The 21204-nt window shown below is 50.7% G+C and overlaps 1 protein-coding gene across 7 annotated transcripts in view; it reads right to left on the bottom strand.

Annotated features, from left to right (window-relative positions):
• ZNF516 (zinc finger protein 516) overlaps positions 1-21204 on the bottom strand; it is a 111066-nt gene that overhangs the window by 43491 nt on the left and 46371 nt on the right. For all 7 annotated transcript variants that reach the window (XM_036884133.2, XM_036884140.2, XM_036884135.2 and 4 more), the window contains exon 2: positions 18917-20860. In XM_036884133.2, coding sequence (XP_036740028.2) covers positions 18917-20687 — 1771 coding nt within the window. In that variant the 5' untranslated portion in view covers positions 20688-20860. The remainder of the gene's footprint in view (positions 1-18916; positions 20861-21204) is intronic.

The following is a 21204-nucleotide window of genomic DNA, read 5'->3' on the forward strand; positions in this document are numbered from 1 at the left end:
ACTTCTGGTATGGATTCAGTGTGGCTAGATAAAACTAAAACTGAACAGGTCGTTAAAGAATGATTATAAGCAAATACTTATAATGAGCAAGTAAAAATCTTCACGAAATCCCATGAACACAAATGTCCCAATACAAGTTTTAAGTGGTTGAAGTCAGAGAACACCTGCTTAAAGGCCTTATTAAATGTTTTCTCAAGTTGACAGAATAACCAGTTTATTTAAGTACCAAATGATCTTAAAAGTTTTTTAAATGATAAGAATATATCAAAGTGCATCTGCCATTCATGTTCCCAAACATTTGATATTAAATATACAGTAAGACTGGCTTTTAATCCATTTTTCAAATGACATTATATATACATACACATATATGTATACACACCCGTAATCACATTAACATACTCAAATACACACAAATGCACACATACACACATACAGAGGACCTACACACGTACGCACACTTACACACTCTTCACCACAGTGGATTAATTCTGCGGTCCACTGTGAAAAACAAGTCAGAGCAAGCTAAGTGCAGTTCATAAGCAAAACTGACCAAGAATCTTGAAGGATGACTCTCCGAAATACAGTGGCATAGGCCGGCTTATCCACGTGCTGATTCCTTAGCTCCGATGACCGTGACCGCCAGCCCGGCCCTGGCCCCCTAACAGCTTCACCAAGTGCCAGTTCCCCACCCCTAAGAGCGGTGTCTGAACCACCAGCGTGCGCCGTAAGTGCACATATTTCATCACCCAGGGACAAAGCATAGCCAGTGCTACGTGGCGGCCGTGCAGAGGTCTGTCCTTCGGGAGCGTGGAACCCTCTGGGCTCTGCGAGGCGGGTCCCCCAGCGGGGCTCCTGTGGCCCCTGAAGCACCCCAGGGCCGGGCTTTTGGGAGCGGTCACCACGAGAGGAACAGGCTGATGGGCCCTGGACTCAACTCCCTCCATCTGACCAGGGAAACCGGTAGCAGAGACTATGGAGGGTATAATTCTCTTAGCTGCAGGGGAACCTGGCTGAAAGAGCCCCAGAAATGTCAGCTACGTGTCCTGAAGACAGCATCCATTTCAGGGTTTTTGACTTAAGCACAGTCTTCCCAAGCCTAACTTCTTGGCCTTGTAAATGAACCCAGAATCCTGAGCACCTCTTGGAAAGTTAGCACCTGTCCCCTGCCAAAAAGGTGTGGTTTCAAATAGTCACTTCAGTTCCAGCTACCAACTAGTTACATTTGTAAATGAGTCAGTACATGGGAAGCAATCTTCTGCAATAACTGGAAATTTACAAATTCGTACTAACACAGTAAGTTGTTTCCAACACTCTCCCCTTCCACACTAAGTGCACAATTATTTTAAAGAAAAGGTCAGCTCTTAGCCCTGCACCCTACTGGAAGGGAAAGAAGGACTCCTGGTGAAGACAAATGTGATCTCGGGAAGAGGAGCCCCTCGGCAGCAGGCATGCCCGAGGGGAAGGGAGCTTCGGCGCTGGGGAGCACCTTTCTGCTCCCCTGGAGGCGCCTGCTCCACAGGAAGGACCCTCGGACATCACACACTAGGAAAGACTCACGCCAGCCTCTCTGTCAGGAAATGCGGGTACAGCGCCACAAATTCCTCATGTCACCATGTGTCTTCAGCGACAGACAATTTGGGAATGTTACACACGCTTTAGATAATGCCAAAAGCCAGGAATTTTCCCATTAGTGACAAAGACAAGATCTACTTACTATTTGGGGCTTTTTAGTTTTTAGTCAAATATTTCATCCTTAAAATCACATGACTTAATCTAAACCCAAACGCTAGATTAGGACAGTGCGATTTACATTCTCTATAGGCTTAAGAAACAGAGACCAACAGAGTCCAGAACACTTGGCATTCAGACTTAATCCAAAACAAGTCTCAATCTTGTAATAGTAAACCTAAGGCCATCTTTAATAAATAATAACCACACACCGGAAGCTCTGCAGAAATTGAGACTATGGTTTAAAGTCTCACATGAGGTAAAACTTTGACACCAAGCCTTTACTGTTGGCAAAAAAATATTTTTGAAAACTCACATTTCCCTCCTTCTTAAATACTGCCTCCTTCCTGGGTTGGTTCTAGATAAAAGAATATATACTCCCTTCATTTTCCACTGTCCTTCCTCCAAATTAAGGGAGGCAGGGGAGGGGGCATAATCCCAAATTACAGCTGTTGTTAATAAGCAAACAGAGCAAAGAGGAAAGAAAAATGAAGGCAAGAATATTAAGCCATTCTCATGCTTGGCAAACGCAGCCCAAAAGACCTTCATAAATAACTTGGAGAATACAGGGTCAGGACGGTCTGTGATACTGAGAAACAGGCAGACTTTCACAGTGTTTCTCAGCTTGCAACCATTTGATGGCTGTTGTAAAGTTTTGAAATGAAACTTGGCTAACGCTCTCCGTGAGATGCCTTTGAACACTGGATGCTTCTGCTCTGCAACAACTGCTGAATGGTGCATCTGGCCCCTGATCCCCCACTTCAAAGAGCGGGCTCTGCGCGTCCCAGGCCAGTGCAGGGGTTTGGGAGCACATTTTAGCCCTAAACGTTTTACTCTACCTTCCCCTGAGCTCTTTCAGCATTTTATTAACCCATGAAAACGTGGACTCCAGAGCCAAAGGGGAGACTCCAGGCATCCTGAGAAACATTTAAAATCTGAAAACTCCTCTGCCTTCACACAATTCTTAAAAACATTCCTGAGTTTTCTTCTTTACCAAGGATATCTGCAAGCAATGCTTCAACTTCTTGAGCACAGACTTCTTAAGATATTTAACTAGGTGCACAACCCCATCGCAGTGTTTTATTACTTCAACACATCACACTAAGTGATCCTGCATAAAACCTGCTATCTCAGAATCTACATCTGATATTTCTTTGCTACATAAAGCCAAGAAGTAATAAAACTTGAAAGGAGTTTTTCTCCCTTTCTTGATGTAATTAATTACATTAACTTTGTAGCTTTCAATTAGAGAAAATAGTGCCTTGAAGATTTTATTATTCTTAAAAAAAAATACATAGTTCCTTTTATGGGATTATTGTTGTCCCTGAGTTTCTGCATACATCTCAGAGATTTCAAAGTCAATACTACATCATCTCAACCCATGGAGAGGACTGGTACTTAAATATTCAAAAGGCAAAAAGAGAGCTCACTTATTAAGTGTGAAATCTCACAATTTTGCTAGTTTCCAAGTTGCAAATTAGCCTACCAGTCAAACACAACTGTGAACTTTAAAAATCAAATTACAGGCAGTTTGTTGGTAAAATCAATGGGTCTGTAAAGTGCAGGGTTTTTATAATTCTCTACCAATGCTTTCGGGGTCCCCAATACAGTTGCACATCTGGACATGACCTCTTTATGGTAACTCACCCAGATCACTGACTGAAATCGACCTAGGATGTGAAAAAATACATATAGTAGGAAGAAAACTGTTTCTTGGACGAGCCACACATGTGAGAACAGAAGTGAGGTGGACCCAGAAATCCTGTGGCAGTAACTTCATTTTAAAGGTAGTTAATCTCTTCCTCCTTGGAAATCTACAATATAGTGTTAAGCAAGAGAAAAATGATCAACTTCAAGTATATAAAGAATTCAGCTGTGAGACTAAACGTTAGCAAACATTGCTGGATCCAGTTTGGCAGTAAGTGGAGATGAAGACGCCTCCTGGCTCGCGATGACCGTGGGGGCAGTGGGACGGCCAACAGGGGCTGTGCGGAGGGCGTCCCTCCAGCCCAGGGCCTCATGCGCAGGTGGGACGTGGGGACACAAGACACGCAGCTTGGTGGGGGCTTCCCATGTACCCCGCAAGTGGAGCCTATCCAGAGGGAGCAGACCCTGGCAGGCCTGTGCTGGCACCACGCGCTGGAGTAAGCCACGTCTCCACTTGCCGAGACCCTGGCGGAGTCCACGGTCCAGGTCTGTGCAGCAGGCCCCCACACAAAGGCACAGAGGACATTAAGATTAAAAACGGCCTGCAGAACTCTCCTTTCCAGATGTGTGCAGTGTCTGTGCACACATGCACACATAAGACACAAATGTGTTGAATGCACGTGAAGGCTGCAGACAGAGGAGACGCACAGAAGGCTCCAGAACGACGAGGTGTCTGAGCATAGATGTCGCTTTCTCCCTTTTTTTTTTTACCTGCACTTTCTGCGATGATCAAATCATTCAAAATGTAACAATAAATATTCGTCAGAATATGCACAACAAAAATATTCATCATCTCGTAAATACTCCTTTTTACATTTGTTTCTCCCCCAAACGCCAGGAAGCCCCTGGTAGGTGGGATCCACGAAGGGTGACCCAGCCCAGAAGCTGGAATCCGACCCCGCTGCCAGCTGCAGGGGCCACGGACCTGCTTCATGCTTGCTTCCCACCGCACTGTTGTCACTTCCATCCTCAGTCACTTATTCCTGCTGTCCCTGCTTTAGGATGGAAGGTGGGCTTGACACTTAAGTAAGCCCGTTGGGACTGCAGCCGCAGGCCTCCCCATGGGCAGGCCCGGAAGCTCCACGCGCCAAGCCCGGCCGCCCTTCTCAGGGCCGCTTGCCTTCTGCCCTCCTGCTCAGCCTCCCACCCCGTCTCTGCACAGGGCAGCTGGCCACGTGCCTGAGCTCCAGAGAGGGGACCTGCCAACCTGCCGAAATCAGGGCAACAGCAGACATGGAGAAACCCCACGAGCTGGCGTCATGGTCACAAGCCTGTCCACTATTGTGGGACCTCCCTCGGTGGGGGCGGGGGGGGTGACTTCATGGGGAACAGTGGGCATGTAAAGAGAATTCTAAACCTGAGAGACGATCAAAACAACTCGGACGCAAAGGCCCTTGCAGCCACTCTCACGGGCTCACCTCCCCGCCTCCGCTCCACCGGAATGCTAGGCCAGAGCTCCATCTCCTGAGTGCGTGCCATCCCTGACACACAGTGTTTGTGAGCTGGTTATTCAAAATTAAAAAAGCATTTTATGTCAGAAAATGTTATAGTTGGTGGTTCAGTTCCCAGACTCAGTTCCCATGGGAACTTGACCCAAAACCTTTTGAAAACACTCATAACAGACGTAAAATTCATTAGCTTACAAATCCTGGGTGTCGGTGATCCTCCGAAGGAGGCACAGGGACAGGAACACAGGAGCGGCACGCTCCGTGGGGCTCTGTGGGCCTCCCTGGAGCTGCCCAGAGCACCCTGCCGGGTAGCTCATGGCCGGACGGGACAGCCCGCACCTGCCCTCCGAGGACCAGGACGTGTCAGCCGCTCTGCCTGGGTAAGGTACCCGTGGCTGGGGTTGGCTCTTGACTCAGAAACTTTTAAGAAGTGAAGACACTTAGAGTGACCCTGCATTCAGGCTGGTGCATGGCTGGGAAAGGAGCTGGAGGCACAGCTTGAAATAAAGTACAGGGTGGCACAAACCTTGACAAACAGGCCAAATGCACCCCAACGGGGCAGCTCCGGCAGCTGCTGCTCCCCTGGCAGACGGCCTGGCCCCACGGGCTGGCTCTACAGGAGCAGAGTGAGGGGTACGCTTCCTGGAAGGCTGTGGGTGATGGAGACAAATAAAACCAGCACGTCCTATGTCAGGGCTCCACAGGTGAAGGAGCAGGTCACATATCCCAGCATTAACCCGGCCGTCAGCCTCTGCCACAGCTCAGAGCAGAACAGAATCCAGGCCGAGCCCTGGTGAGCTCTGGGTCTGCAAACCTGCCTCCAGGCCCCTCACTCCAGGCTCCTGGGATGGCTGGGCAGCTCAGAGGCTGGCCTAACGGACACGGCACCCAAGGGTCATACTCAGAGTCACTGGTGACTTCTCAGAGCACTCAGGGCGATGGAGCAGGATGGAGAGGTGAACATCTGAAGACAAATCCATGAAATTTTCCCAAGCATACTTTTCCGTTATTAGTCTAACGTCACCAAGCATTGCCTGTATTTTGTCAACACCTCATCTTTCTTGGATTTTACTTAACAGTGAAAGAGTACACAGTGCACTGTGAGATGTGTATTCTTGAAGGAAAAAGGAATTTGTGAAGAAATGTCCTTAGGTCTCAGTCTGGCACCCAGGTAGGTCATCATCAGTTTTTCTGCCTTATACATGGGTCAAATTGTGAAACTTCAGCTATTTTAAAGCAAGGAATTTTATTTAATTGTAAAAATTAATGCACCAAACTATCAATGATTATTATTGTTATTTTAAATAAAGCTCAGGCTACTTGAGCAATTTAAATAAACCCCAGCAAACTGAGCCGAGTTATCATATTGCCAGATGGTCTTTGGTGGTGGCGATCAGAACACAGTAAGACTCCACTGTCGGTGACAACATAGAGGCGCAGCCCTAAGTGGGGCTCAAGCAAATGCTGCTCTGGGGGAGGCCAGGACTGGGGAACCGGAGGGCACCCCCACCCCAGCCACACCGGGAGCTGCCCCCTGGGGGGCTGCAGTGTATGCTGGGCCTCAGCTGCATCCACTGCAGGGCAAGGCTCTGAACCCTACTGGGCCCCAACGGCCCTGAATGTGGCCTGACACCGTCAGCCCACGAGGAGCAGACAGGCAGGGCTGCACCCCAGAACGTGTGGTGGTGGAATGACTCTCTGGACACCCAGGATTTGGAAATGTAGGTCAATGCAACAGCTGAAACAGGTGTGATCCCAGATCGCCTGAGTGTGAGGCGGCTGTCAGTTTGCGAGAGCAGTCGGGAGGCAGAGAACGGGAGATGCCAGAAGAGCCCGATGAACAGAAGGGGCATGGGGGGCGGGGGCACCATCGCCACCACACACAGGCCACGGGCCTGGATGAGGCCAAGCACGGAGACCGTGGGCCAGGAGCATGAAAGGAGCGTGTCCAGTTCTGCCAAGGAGAGGCCAAGTTCACACACCGACACTGTCGGCAGTGAAGGCGAGAAAGAAATCTCAGTTGATAGGAATAAACAAGAAAAACCACGCGAGGTGGTCATCCTCTGTGCAAAGCAAAGATGATCAATTCTGCGATTGGTTCTGAGTTTTACCTAATGAAAGACAAGACGTCCTTTCCACATTGCATTCAGCTCTACAGGTCTAAATAGCTCATCATCTTGCCACCCCAAGTTTGCACGGCAGCCCTGGCTGCTCACACCAGCCCTGACCTGGAATCCAGGGACCCATCCCACGGGCAAACAGCAGGACCCTGTCAGGTCCAACAGCGTGGCAGGAGACCCGCTCAGACCCCAGCAGGGACAGCCAGTCCTCACTGGCAGTGCGGGGGACGGCACGCACAGCAAGCGCTGGGTGCAGGAAGCAGCCCTGGGGAGATGTGCGGCCCAGAGCCAGTCTGCGCATTCCCGTTAATACAGACGTGACATGAGCCAAGCCGGCCTCAGACGCCATTCAGGCAACAGGACAGGACAAGACATACATTGGAAGGGATCATGCTCGTGTCTGAAATGCATTCAGGTGAAGGGAGGGCCTTCGGCTGACTCACAAAGGCCTGATCTCAAAGCAACACCAGGTTCCAGAACCTTCTGTTTCAATTACAGACTGAGCTGTTAAAATAAACTTGAGATACCTTTGCCCAGTCTGTTAGGTTGCAGGACAGGGGAGCCCACTGTTTTTACAGCAGTTTCATTTGGGCCAAGGAAGCTACAGCTAATATGTCATTTTTCAATGGTTCAATACAGGGTAAAGAATTCCCAAGAAAATGGAGATTGGCCATGGATTTTTTTCACATATATTCCCTTAGTAGTTCTTCTAAAACAAAATGAAATCAGGAGAGACCGTGCACTGGCAGAATCAACTTAGAATGAGAGAACGCTGTGCACTGAATAAACCACCCCACAGCCAGGACGGACTCCTCGCTGCTTTCGGGGAGTCGGCAGTCAATCCCAGACACTTATATATTATTTCTTGTGAAAATCACAGTCTACAGATCATGTGCCACGGAGCCCAGCAAGCATTTCTCTCTGTTTGGGCTGCCTAGGTGTAAAGCCAACATTTTGAAGTAAGGACAGCAGCCTGTGCTTGGGATACACCTTCAGTGGCCCGGCTGGAGTCTTCTGCTCACACCTTGACTCTTACTGATGTGCCAATGTCCTGGGGTCTGTGGGCAGCTGCAGCAGGGCAGAGCCATTCCACCATGGCACTGCATCAACAGAGCCACAGAGCCGCAATGTTGCCTATAAAATTGCAAACAAAGCGGAACTTTCCATTCCAATGATGGATAACTATACCAAAGGGTGGTCCTGAAGCATTATTCTCTGGGGCACATTTCAGATATGGAAACTTCCCATGTCAAGGCTCCTTCAAGTTGTACGATGCACTCAAATCTACAGATCATCCCAACACAAGAAACTTCAGACTAAATGTGCTCTGCTTTCCCTTGAATCTCTTTTTCCACTGACCCTCAGGAAAGATAACACAAAGGATTAACAACTGTCAACCCCTAGGTCTGCTCTTCTTACTAACTATCCTAATAGTCAGTGGACCAGGTAACCAGTATCTCCCATCTAGTAGCAAGCAAATGGAGAGCTGTTAAACAGACTTTAACCAGTCAACTAGTAGGCCAGGAAACAAAACTAGACATTTCCTGCCTGCATGAAAATAACCACCTGCCAGAGGAGCTCCATCACAGAGATGGCCTCCAGATACAACACAGGACACCCCATAATCTGAATTCCAGAAAAGCAACAAATACTTTTTAGCCTAAGTATGTCTCAAATATTACCTGGGACATACTGTTCTAAAAGAAGTATTCTTTGTTTATCTGAAATCCAAACTTAACAGGCATCCTGCAGTTTCATTTACTAAACCTGGCAACTCTAACTGTTCTTATCTAAAACAAACACATTATTTGAATGAATTGCTCCAAATGAAGCACTGTGTGAGTTAGACACACAGTCCAACAAGACGTGTAACTGCTGATGTAAGAACATAAGCATTATGTACGAAGAGAAAAATCACTTTCCACCTATTTCATTAATGTCCTGAGAAGAGTAAACAATATCCATGGAAAACAGAGGAAAGAGAGGAGGAGAAGCCAGCACTGCCTTCAAAGGCCCAAGTCACAGGGCACCTAACAGCCTGGCTGTGCTGGCTAAGGCCTCTTGGTGCCTCTGTGACCCAGAAGGTCCCCCCCGGGCAAGGACCACCCGCAGCACCGTGGGCAGTGTTCCTTCACCTCCTCGGGCTGCAAACAGCCTGCCCCTAAGCTGAGCTGAGATGTGACAGGTTCACCCTGCAGCCAGGACAGAGGTACGGGGTTCCTCAGGAGGAGGTGAGTCCCTGGGATGAGTACGGCAGGCTCGCAGTGGCCATTCCTGGAGCTCTGATGGCCACACTCTGGGGCTCTGTCCTGGCCTTGTGACAGAGGAGGGGTGACAAGCACAGGCATCCTTAGCCCAGACCTACAGTCACAGGGGTCCATGGCTTCCCATGCAGGCTAAGTACTTGGGGTCACAGGGGCCTGGCTCCTTATTCCCTTTGCTGTCTTACTGGGAGACAGGCTGGGGAAAGAGCAGGGGGGCTGCCTGTGATGGGGCAGAGGACAACCAAGGGCCCCTGTATGGCTGAGTGATGCCGGGCCAGTGACAGAAAGCGAAGGTCACCGGCTCACCCACATGCTGGACGCACTTGGCGGGCTCCCTGGGAGGCACAGTGCCTGAAACACTAAGGCCATCTACAGCTACACCACACTCCCGGGAGAGGATCTTAAATTCAAAGAAAAAGATCTTAACTCAGGAAGACAAAAAAAAAAAGAAATTCTGACCCAAAATGGAAAAGAAATGTCCAAACAGTGGGTATTTAAAAGTACCCAAGACTCTGAGGTCTGCCAGGTGCCAACCAGCTCACAGAGCAGTTGTGCATAAGCGACTGCACGGATTCATAACCAGCTCCCAAGCAGGATGCCCTTTGGTAACTCGAGTTTCAAAACATTATCGAGAATCTGCTTCTAGTGGTGTGCAGACTCATCACCATAGAAACTGCAGAGATGGCCCACAACCTGTCCACAACCTTCATGTTCACAGTTGCCAAAATTTTCCAAGTCAGGACTTTACAACCCCTTTCTTCACACCTGAAATGCAGAACTTTGTAAGTCATCTCTCGGGGACATACTCACCTGCATTTTGGGACTCCGACTACTAAGTCTCTGCCAGCCAAGGAGGCCTGCCACTGGCCCCAACAGCTCTGAAGGGCGTGTCTTCTGGGGGCCTCCCAGCCCCCTTCATCACTTGTGAAAGCACAGTGCCCAGTACTACCCCCTAAAAATGACAATCTTTAGCCCTCCCACCACTACCAATTTCTAGTCTAATGCCAAAATAATCTGTATAAATCATACCCATGAATCATGTGTCATCAATTTTTAAAAACTAGTAACATTATAGATGAGTCTAGTCCAATGAACTAAATATTCCAATAGTGCTCATATGGAATAATCACTAGGCCATGATACATAGGAACCTGATTTTATGATTTTGAAGGAAACATCCATTCTCCACTGGTTTCAGACACCATTATGTATTTTATATATATATATATATAAGTGTATAACATAATTACTCGGGCATGCACAAAGTTTTCTATAGGATGGTAAACTCATCAAGCAGGTAACACTGAATTAACACTTTAGATGATGTATTGCAATAACCACCTAGGTTAATTCAATGAAAATGGTAATCACAGTAAATCTGAATAGTTTATTCACAGCGCTGAAGGTGATCTTTCCGGAGTTTGAAGACAGAACGTGAGTAAAGCTCCGATCTGGCTCTTGTTTACAAGGACACTTTCGGCAGCTAGCTGTCAGCCCCAATGTCTTACTAATCTGTGAAAATACTTCTCTCAAATCCACAGCTGCCTTCGTAAATAAAATAGGAGACGAAACATCCTTTAAAGGATGTGGCTATGCTGACCTTCCCAGAATTGTGTAAAATTCCAGGAAACTGTGACCTTCTAGCTTCTAATCTAGAGAATATCCCTAGCTTTTTAATTCTAGTAAAATCTAGATCTGAAACTGCAATGTTTTAATATGCCAAGCTTATGCAAATACTGGATCCTCACACAGCCTACAAAGGCTTCATGAAAAGCCAGCCTCAGATGAAGCCCAGCACACAGGAAATTAAGACACAGCAAGAAAAAATACAACTAAACTTACAAATGAAAAATCAAGAACTTGTGCCAAAGATGCATACACAACACTTATCAAATAAAACCTAAAGACCTGAAAAGTTGGAGTCTACACTTACTACATGACTCAGTGTACCCACCATGAACCCACAGACCGGGGAGGATGCCAATTTAGCAGCAACCCACCGCGGGTACAGCCGGCTGGCCGCCAGGACCTCACAGCGGCAGAGGTGACATCCTACAAGGTGAAACCCCGCAAGCTGGGTGGCTCTCTCCCTGCCTCTCGCACAGCGCGCAGGCTCGGCCACCACTGGATCGAAGCGCCTGCCTTCTCTGCAGAGCAACACTCCAGGCACACAGGCCATGCAGCCGAGTGGCTCTCGGGCAGTCTCTGCTCCTCCCTGCCACGTGCAGAGCCCCTCGAGAAGAAACCCAGTACTCCTCACACCGCACACGATTCCCAGCTCCACCACAGGCACCAGAGCTGTGCCCACTACCAGGCCTTCCACCTTTGCTGAGTGGCCCGTGACCAGCCTGCCTCAGACAGCAGCATGCAGCCATACGTGAGGCCACTCTCTCTGTCCGTAAGCCCTGCGCACTGGGGGGTCCACTGCGGGCCAAGTCCAGATCCTACATTCCTACTCCAGGTTTCTCCATAGCCATCAGGCCCAGGGACCCTCACGAAAGCATCTGGTGACACTGGGAAGCCTGCTGAGAACCCGTCTGAGGCCTGACCACACTGCATGCTACATGTCCTCACTGTTCAGTCCTAGAAACGGCCTGGCCCCTTCTGCCCTTTGCCCAGCAGTGAGGGTTGCAAAGCAGGCCCCAGGACACAGACGCCAAGTCATGGCAGCCATGCAGGCTGGGAAGGGTCAGAGGTGATAAAGCAACTTCCCAGGATCCTGACCCCGCGTCCATCACCTGGCCAAAAAGCACCGAGAAAGTAACAAGCTCCCACTCGCCCTAAAAGGCCACACCACTAAATCACCCTCGCGTGACCTGTTCAGCCTGAAAACCATGTAGGACCATGAGATGGATTATGCTAAACACCCACTCTTAGTTGTGCATTACTATTATGCTTTGTCCTTGCTTCTGTCGCAGGTCAAGTGGAGTCTGTACAGCCAATACAAACCATGGCTGCCGAGCCGAATCAGCAGCTACAGAATACGCCGATCCCCAGCACAGCACATGTCACAGCTCACGTAAGTGGAAGGTGAGCCTGAGCCTTCGGTTTGCAGCTGCCAGCCAGAGCAGGCTCTGCCTTCCAGGACACCCCAGTTCTAGGAGGCCAGGGACAAGCTGAGGACATGAGGCCCAGGACAAATGCCCCCCCACTGCAGATCCCAGGAACACGGAGGGCTACTCTGCATCTCTGCAGGCAGGCGAGCGGGGAGTTCTGGAAGGGGCTCCTGGGACACCGTGGAGGTGCAACAGGGGAATGGGTGTGGGTCAGAGCCATGCAATGGTTCACAGAAGCCTGCCGATAGAGCTGGAATGCTTCCACCTGCCAGAATCTGGGCTGCTGGCAACACTGGGCAGTGGCATGAGGCAGCAAATGCCCCCCAGGTGGAAGCCCTGGCCAGAACAATGGCGTGTGACCAGGACAGCCCCGAGGTGAGGCTCTGTCTTAGGGCCCAAGGGACTTTGGAAGTGAGTGGCCCCTGCTCCCCAGATGTACCACCCTCCATAGCATGGGGCTGCCCTCCTCCAGAGCCGACCAGGAACTCACACTTTCAAGGCAAAATCCAGGCAGCTTGCCCTGCAGACTTCGGGCTGGGTGCAAGGACCTCTCCTTCTACAATGCCACCCTCTGTTGGGGCCAGAGAGACCCATCTTTTCTGCCCACAAAGTTGATAAAATCTACACAGAGGAGTTCTTACACTTCACCCCAGAGAAGCCAGCTTAAGTCTGAGCTGGGGAAGGCCAAGAGCTCCTCCTCGGGACCACCCCACAAAGGGGACTAGGAAGCCCAGGAAGGGGCACCCGCCACACGGTGGACTCGGAAACACTATGCTCGGGGGCCAGGAGGCCTGCAATGGGATTCAAGATGCGCAGCAAAGACGGAAAGGGTTGAAAAACTGTCGCCCCAAATCTGACTCTCTTAAATAGCGCCAGGCTCTCTAAATAGTTAGAAGCCAGGCACATATTAGTTTCATACAGATAACGCCCCTCGGTGTTTACAGGCAGCCTCCACGCAAACCGGCTTCTGCAGAGCACAGCAGGGCCACCTCAGATGCCTCCAGGGTGCAGGCTGAAGATCTACAGCCCTGTGCAGGGCCGGAGCCATCCTGTGACCCTGCGCGCCTGCCCCTCAAGTGACAAACCAGGGCAGGGACCCTTCCTCTCCTGGGAACTACCCTGTTCTGGTTCTGACTCTGGTATCAGCAGGAGTCATGTCTCCAGGACGCCCGGGATGTGCCAGACGCCACACAGCCTGTTAGCGGGCACTCCCCCTGCTCTGCAGCTGAGCAGACTAGACACGCGGTGCCAGGGAACTCAGTGAGGACAGCACCGCTGCTCAGCGCCAAGCGAGTTAAGGCCTGGTGTCCAGGACCACCGTCATTCCATCCGCCAGTCATTCCGTCCCTCACCACTACACACACCACACGCCTTTGGTCAAATCAGGAGTTTTCCTTGCACCTAAGATTCCTCACAGACTAAACATCTCTCAGTTCCCTCCCATCTCTAGAATCCATGATTATCTTGTGTCAAAAAAAAAAGGGTAAGAGAAAAGGCAAATATAATCTCTAGAGTTTGATGCCTTTTACAGGATAGTAAATTTTTTCCGGAAGGTCAGGGAATGTGACACTCTGTTCAAGCAAAATACTAGCGTGCATGCCTTGCACAGATGATCAGTGTTTGAGGGATTGGGATACAATAAAACACACAAAACACTATTCTCATAATATGATCTTCCTCTGGAAACTCAGAAAGCAGGCAGGCATGGCAGAGCCAGGTGAACACGCATCGTGTGCACCTGTGCAAGTGCGACTGAGAGTGGCTTCTGGTGGCGAAGACGCTGACTGAGCCACAGGGCACTGTGCACCCCACTGACAACATCTGAGTGTTTTTCTTGAAGGACTTTGCTGCATTTTTATACGGAGTAAGAATTTAGCATAAGCACTTTCAACTCTCACTTTATCTTCTCCCAAGAAACGAATTCCACAGCGCGCAGCACCCAGTGAAGCCGGGCAGGGCAGTGGCAGGCTCTCATTCTGCTTCCTCTGTGAGGCATGCTACGGCCCCTCTTCTGCACCCTGAGTCCATCTCTGTGCCCTGGGCTTCCTGCTCAGCAGCCCCCAGCCTGGTCCTGCTCTCCAGCCGATCTCACACCCAGGGAGACAGAGCTCCACAAAGTCATGCAGGGCGACGGGGCCACACGGTGGAGGGCGCCCACCCTTTACGGCCCAGCACCGAAGGCCGTCGCTACAGCATGTCGCCGTGGACCCCCAGAGCAGAAGATCAGTCTGTCTGTGGACATTCATCAGGTGTTGCTCAGCACAAACCTAGGCTGCCAGCGTGATGGGGAAACAGCATAGGCGGTTCGGCGAACCAGCCCAGCTACGCAAGAGAGCCAGCCTTGTGATCTGTACTTCTACCAGCTCCGCAAGCTCATACCAAGAGGCCCCATGCGGCCGAGACCCCTCAGAGCTGCCACCGCCGTGCTCAGCCCTCGAGGACTCCAGGTCTGTGGACGCGCCCTCCTGCCTGTGAACCAAGTCTGGCTTCCCTTCTGCACCTGAGGCTTCCCCTGTCTCGTCAGGGCCCACAACCCCTTGCTTTGCTGCATCATTTTTAGTGTCCTGTGGTGCTAACAATAAAGTCCTACGTTAAGACAAATGCCCCCCAGTCACTGTGGGTGTCAGAGGCCAGGGCTGCATGCACTGCAAAGCAGACCCCAGCTTCCCCGCTCAGGGCACTGGCCTCCCGCCGGGCGACCACCAGCACGAAGGCGGGGTGCCTTCCACGGGCGCGCTCTGCTCCACTCCGAGGCCAACCCTGAGAGGGCGCGACAGCAGCGGCTTCCCATCTCAGCAGGCCGGCCACCACGTACAACGCCCCTCCCAGGCCCACCTCACACGCCGCATCCTGACTTCTATTCACTAGACTCACCCTAAGTCCTGTTACGATGGGTGGACACATGAAAACATTTTCTCCCCAAGCTGTTCTAAAAACTGTCTGTGCTCTAATAAAAACAAAGAATGTCTGTTTGACCTTTCGCGAGCTTCACGACGGCAGCCCGGCCCTCCCTGCCCACCTCGAGGCATGGGCTCCCCTAACATGTGATCGTCTAAAGCCTGAGGATCTTCTTTCAATTACGATGGAAAGATGGGCTCTAACGCACATGAGGGTTGCCCTGGAGGAAGGCAGCAAGCAGGGAAATGTAGGAGAAGGGACTTCCTGAAGTAAACTTTCTTCCTGTAATTATCTGTCCTTCCCTTGGCTACATTTTTAATTCTAAAAATTCTCTAATTCTTCAAACTGCATGCTTGTGGCAGACTGTGACACTTGTGCTGAGAACTTCTTATTCTACTAGGTTACACTTTGCCAACTTTGTTGGTCAAAAGCAGTCAAATATTTGCAATTTCATGACTTCATCTCAAACTTGGGGTTTTACTATCAATTAAGTTCCAGGGTCTGCAAAGACGTAGAAGAGAGTAGGCTGACCAGACTACAAATTTGATGTGACAGATGAGGTCAGAATAACAAGAAACGGTCAAAACCTGGTGTAGTCACATCAGTTTGAGCAGAAACGATATGCAGATGAGCCTTGGCAATGGGATCCTCAGCATTACGGCAGGTTCCGGCACCTGCAGGGCTCCTGCCCAGCAAGGCCACCCATGGGTGCTTCTCACAACAGCTCAGGGACCGCATGCTGAGTCCTCCCAGACACACGCGGCAAGCTCCGATTGCTCCTGAGCCCCCCAAATGCCTTCTGAGCAGAACTCAACTCTGGCCCGTTTACTGGTGAAGCAAAATTCAGTTGTCCACAGTGATGAGCATCCTGACTGTGCTTTGTTAAAAAATATTAATTTTTATAAATTTAACCATATGCCCTTTCAACACTCCCCTTCCAAAATTAGAAGGACTGATTTCCTGTGAACTCCAAAAGTGTACTTCCTACCAGCACTGTTATCACCTTCTCAATGGGGTCACCTAGCTCAGTAACACATTTTAAATTACTGAATTCTTTGTCACAACTTTGCTGTCCTACAGCTGTCAGTCAGTAATGCAGGCTGCTGGGACGCAGCCTCAGTGGACATACAGGTAATGTGGCAGTCAGCACTTTCCAACAGTGGAGGCAGTAATGTTCACCAGGGGAAAAAGGTATGGAAATAAGTTTCTTTCAATTAATCTGATACTGCAAATTATCTCTAGATCAAGAAACACCATTCAAATCCATTCCTGGATGTCAAAAAATCTTTGGGTAAAATTATGGCACAATGGGATTTCCCTGAAGAGTCACACAGATCTGAATTCTAACGTCACTTTGCACCACAAGTAGCCAGGTTCAGTCTTATGAAAACTGCTGCGATCTTCTGCCCTCAATTTCTACACATTTCACCTAACGATCTTAACCAATCATTGCATCCCAGTCCTATGATAATTTAAAGTCACTTAAATGGTTAAAGATCTAAGTAATTTTATTCATGGGAAAGGCAGGCATTTTCCTAAGTTGTACGCATTCTTAACAAAAGAAAAGCACACTTCAGATCAAAACAGGGGCAGAATGCCCAATTTCTTTGCCAAATGAGCTGCTTCAAAGCCCTTAGCCAAACTCTGCAAGTGAGAGTGTTTTGTGCGCATTATATCCATATAACAAGCTCCTCTCCTCAAGGAACTTCCATTAAGCAGAGATTTAATGCCACGCTAGACCACTGAAGGCCTGCTATGATTGAAAAGTTTGTGTTTTTAAGGAGGAAAGATACTGTCTGTGGGGCATACAAAAAGTGACCCATGCAGACCGACAATGCTTTTCAACATTTTATGCCTCTGCCATGACAAATTTATTTTGCTAGTCTCTCAATAAGCCACAATTTGTGTTGATTCTATTGTTAACTTGTTAAACTCAACTGCCATATATAATCGTTACAGAATCATTTGAGGTATCAAGTTTCTTAAAAAACAGATTGCATGTAGAGAAAATATACATAATCTCATTAAGAAATTATAATCTCTAAAATGCAATGAGCCTGCAAAGATAAAAAGAGTAAATACCAATTTATAGTGAAAATGATTTGATCTTTCCAACATCTTGACTTTAAAAGTGCTACTGAATTATTATTAATCATTTGACTGCTATCATAATAGATGAGGTTAAGGGCCAAGAGCTTTTCCAATATTTAAAAAATATTTGTCTTCAAAGTAAAAAAAGATTTAGTGCTAGCCTAATATATAATCCAATGAGTTCCAGAAAGTAGCCCTGTGACCAGTAAAATCTATAGTTGTAAAAATTTTTTAAAAGGAAAGCCAAGAATTTAATTTTCAAAAATGCCACCCAGGGGTCACAATTGGGTTCACCAGGTTTTACATGACAAACTGTCAGAGGAATTCAAGAAAGCTCAGAGAACGAGCATTGCATTTCAGAGAATTGCATGATCTCCTGTTACTTCCCACAGGTTAATGAGTAAGAAATGAAATGCAGAATAAGGATTGCTGCAAAATGTGCTTTTATTCATTTACCTGTATACACGCTTACGAATGTGTATGCAGAGACAGTATTAGTTTCTCTACAGGATTAGAGAGAACATTTTTCTACAACTCTGTGTACTCCACATACATTTGAGTGTAGTAGACACTCGTATAATACACTGTATAAACCTATAATAATTAAACTCTGCTCCAAAAAACTGGCTAAATCTCTAATAAGGAAAAAACAATACAGATTTGTATTTTGTTTTGCAGAAATGTGAAGGGGTCATTTTCCTCACTACAGAATATATAACAGTGCAGCTGAAGCTCCTTGGTGCCATCATCTCTGTTCAAGGAAAAGCAACATAAATGAAACAGTTTCCAGGGAGGAGAGATCAACATTTTCGGCCATATGGAGAAAATTACAAGTTCTATAACTGAAATACCACCTTCCACTTAAAAGAACTACCCCAAAGAATAATGAAGAACTATCAAAATGTTTAAAATGTATAAGACATAAAAAGATGAAAACAAAGATGGCCAAATGTCTTTAAATAATTTACATAGCTGCTATTTGGAAAGTAATCTGTTCCAGCGAGCCATCTCTACACCCACAGGGCCACCTGAACCCAAGGTGATTAATTATAACTGCACACCAACTTAAAGCCACTCTTTTACTCCCTGTCTTGCGCAAAGGAGAAGAGCAGAGGAGAGCATGGTGCCCCTGGGGGCCTCCTAAGTGGGCAGCTGCCTGGCCTGGGCCTGCACTGGAAGGGAGGACCACATCTCACAGGCCCACCGCCTGCTCTCTGCTCAGAAACGATGGCTACCCCAGACACACTATGACCCCGGCAGGCCAGAGGTGTTAATCTGTGCAAACACACAGAGCAACTGGCCACCTGCAGTGGACCTGACAGGCGCTTGGGTCTGTACCCACCAGCCCAGGATCCCCATATTGGGTGTGGTGTAGAGTACCTGCCTGCAGGGCCTGGGATAACTGGGAAAGGGCTATCCAAGCAGTTACCCAGGGGCCTGGGCATAGGGCTACCGAAGCCCCAACTACCTGGGCCTGGGCCGTCTGGCTGCGGGGCTTCTGGGCCTAGACCTCATGGGCTCAGGGATACCTGGGCAAGGGTTACCCTGGCACAGTGCCACCTGGGTGCAGGGCCACCTGAGCCCTGGGCGCACGCGCTCACCTGGTGCAGGGTCGGCCACGCCCTCCTCTCCGCTCCCGTCAGCGGCCTCCTCGGCCAGGCCGGAGCCCGGGGAGTCGGCGGCGGCGCAGGCCGAGCCCGGGCTGCTGGGCTGCGAGGCCGAGTCGCCCTCACTGAGCGAGCCGCAGCGCGGGCGCGGAGCGCGGTCCCCGGGGCCATCGCGGTCCCGGCGCGCGCGGCGGTGCACCCGAGAGTGCAGCACCATCTGGTGGTAGGTGCGGAAGATCTTGCCGCACTCGAAGCACTCGGACGACTTGCCGTGACCGGCGGGCGCGGTGGTGCGGCGGCTGGGGCGCGCGGCCGGCCGGGGCTCCAGGGGCCCGGGCCCGGGGTCCCCGGGCGCACCCGCCCGCTTGCGCGGGGGCCCCTGTGCGCCCAGCTCGGGCTCGCGCTTGCGCCTCTCCTGGCTCACCAGCACGTACTCGCGCCGCTCCTTGTCGAAGGCCACGTCCCCGGCCAGCGCCTCGTCCCACGCGCCGTACTTGAGGTACTCGGCCGGCTCGGCCACCTTGCCCCTGGTGGCCAGCTGCCAGGCCTGGTAGCTGTTGACCGGGTCCAGTTCGGCCACCCGCCGCCCCGCCTGGGCACCGACGGGCACACCGGCGTCCGCCGGCCGCAGGTCCAGGCACCGCAGGAAGAGCTGCTGGCGGTCCGCAGGGCCTCCGGGCGCCGAGTCCTCCCCGGGCGCGCCCTCCGCGGCCGGGACCCGGGGCCGGCCGGCCTCCACCCTGCGGTGGATGGCGTTGTGCGCATTCAAGCTGTCCAGGTTTGTAAACAGGTTCCCGCACTTGGTGCAGACTTCGTAGAGGGACAGGCCGGCCACGATCATCTCCTCCTGCACCACGTTGTTAATGGTGGCGATGGGATCCAGCTCGCCCCTGGGCTTGTTCTTGCTCCCCGTCTTCGGGCCGTGTGCCTTCATGTGGTTTTTCAGGAACCACGGCTCCTTGAACCTGCGGCCGCAGATGTGGCAGCCGTGGTCGAAGGAGCCCCGGTGCTTCCTCATGTGCGCCTTCAGGAACCAGGTCTGGCTGAAGGCCTGGCCGCACACCTCGCAGGGGAACTCCCCAGGCGGCAGCTCGGGCTTGCCGTTCTCCACAAGCGCCCTGGCGCCACTGGGCCCCTGCGCGGTGATGTGGTCCTTCTCGACGTGGCTCAGCAGGGACTCCTCCCTCAGGGTCACATAGCTGCACAGCCGGCACTGGAAGGGCTTGTGCGCCTGCTGCACGTGCAGCTCCAGGTCCCTCTTGCGCTCAAACTTGCTCTTGCAGAAGGCACACCGAGCCGCGGCCCTGCCCTCCTCCGGGGCACACGTGGCCCCGTCCGCCTCCTTCCTGCTGCTCCTCAGCAGGATCTTGCTGCTGTCCACCCGGGTGGCCCCGTTCAGGATCCTGTTGCAGGCCGAGGTGCTCTTGGTGGGGCTGGCGCAGCCGTCCAGGCCCTCGGACACACGCATCTCTCCGGCCTCCGGCTCGTGGCCCTGGATGAGAGTTCCTGTGCGGTGGCTGCGAATGTGGATCTTCAAGTTGCCCTTCTGGGAGGCCCTGTGGTCACAGTAGGGACATTTGTATGGCTTTTCCCCCGTGTGCTTGCGCATGTGCTGGGACAGGGAGCTCTGGAAGGGAAAGCTCTTGCCACAGATGCAGCAGGTGTGGCTCACGGCCTTGTCCCCATCCACCTCGGGGCTCCTGCTGGCCCTGGAGGGGCTGGAGCCCCTTCTCAGCTCCATCTCAGGCTCTCGATTGCGATCCATCTCCACGACAAGGGCCGGCCCCAGCGGACAGGTGGCTTTCTGTCACACAAGCCTGCCCCGACGGGTCTTATCTCTCCATTTTCAGATGAGTCTTTCGCGTCCCAGCTGCGGAGCAGCGCCTGCCACACCACGTGTGTTCCTACCTGGAAAGCATGGCAGCCCGCAGCCCACACCTGAAACAGAGAAGACACGAGATCTTAGGCACAGGCTTCCCTTGAAAACCGGGATCCCGTAACACAGTGACTGGCACGCTCTTCCTTAAAAATACCCATCCAGTCCAAGTTAAAGAAAAGGGATGCCAAGAAAATTCAGAGATACACAACAGCTGCTCTTCCTTAAGGGCTCGAACAATTACTGATAACTGTGTGCTGAATCATTAACCTTAAATGAGTTAACTGAAATAATTTTTTTTTTATCCAAAAGATATCAAATCTTTAAGGAAAGAGCACAGTAAGCAAGTGGGTGGGGGAGTGAGAAACCCAGGTGAGAGGCCCAGGGGGGCGGGGGTCCTGAGGAA

This window comes from Manis pentadactyla, chromosome 6 (genome assembly GCF_030020395.1).
Source record: "Manis pentadactyla isolate mManPen7 chromosome 6, mManPen7.hap1, whole genome shotgun sequence".
Lineage (NCBI taxonomy): Eukaryota > Metazoa > Chordata > Mammalia > Pholidota > Manidae > Manis > Manis pentadactyla.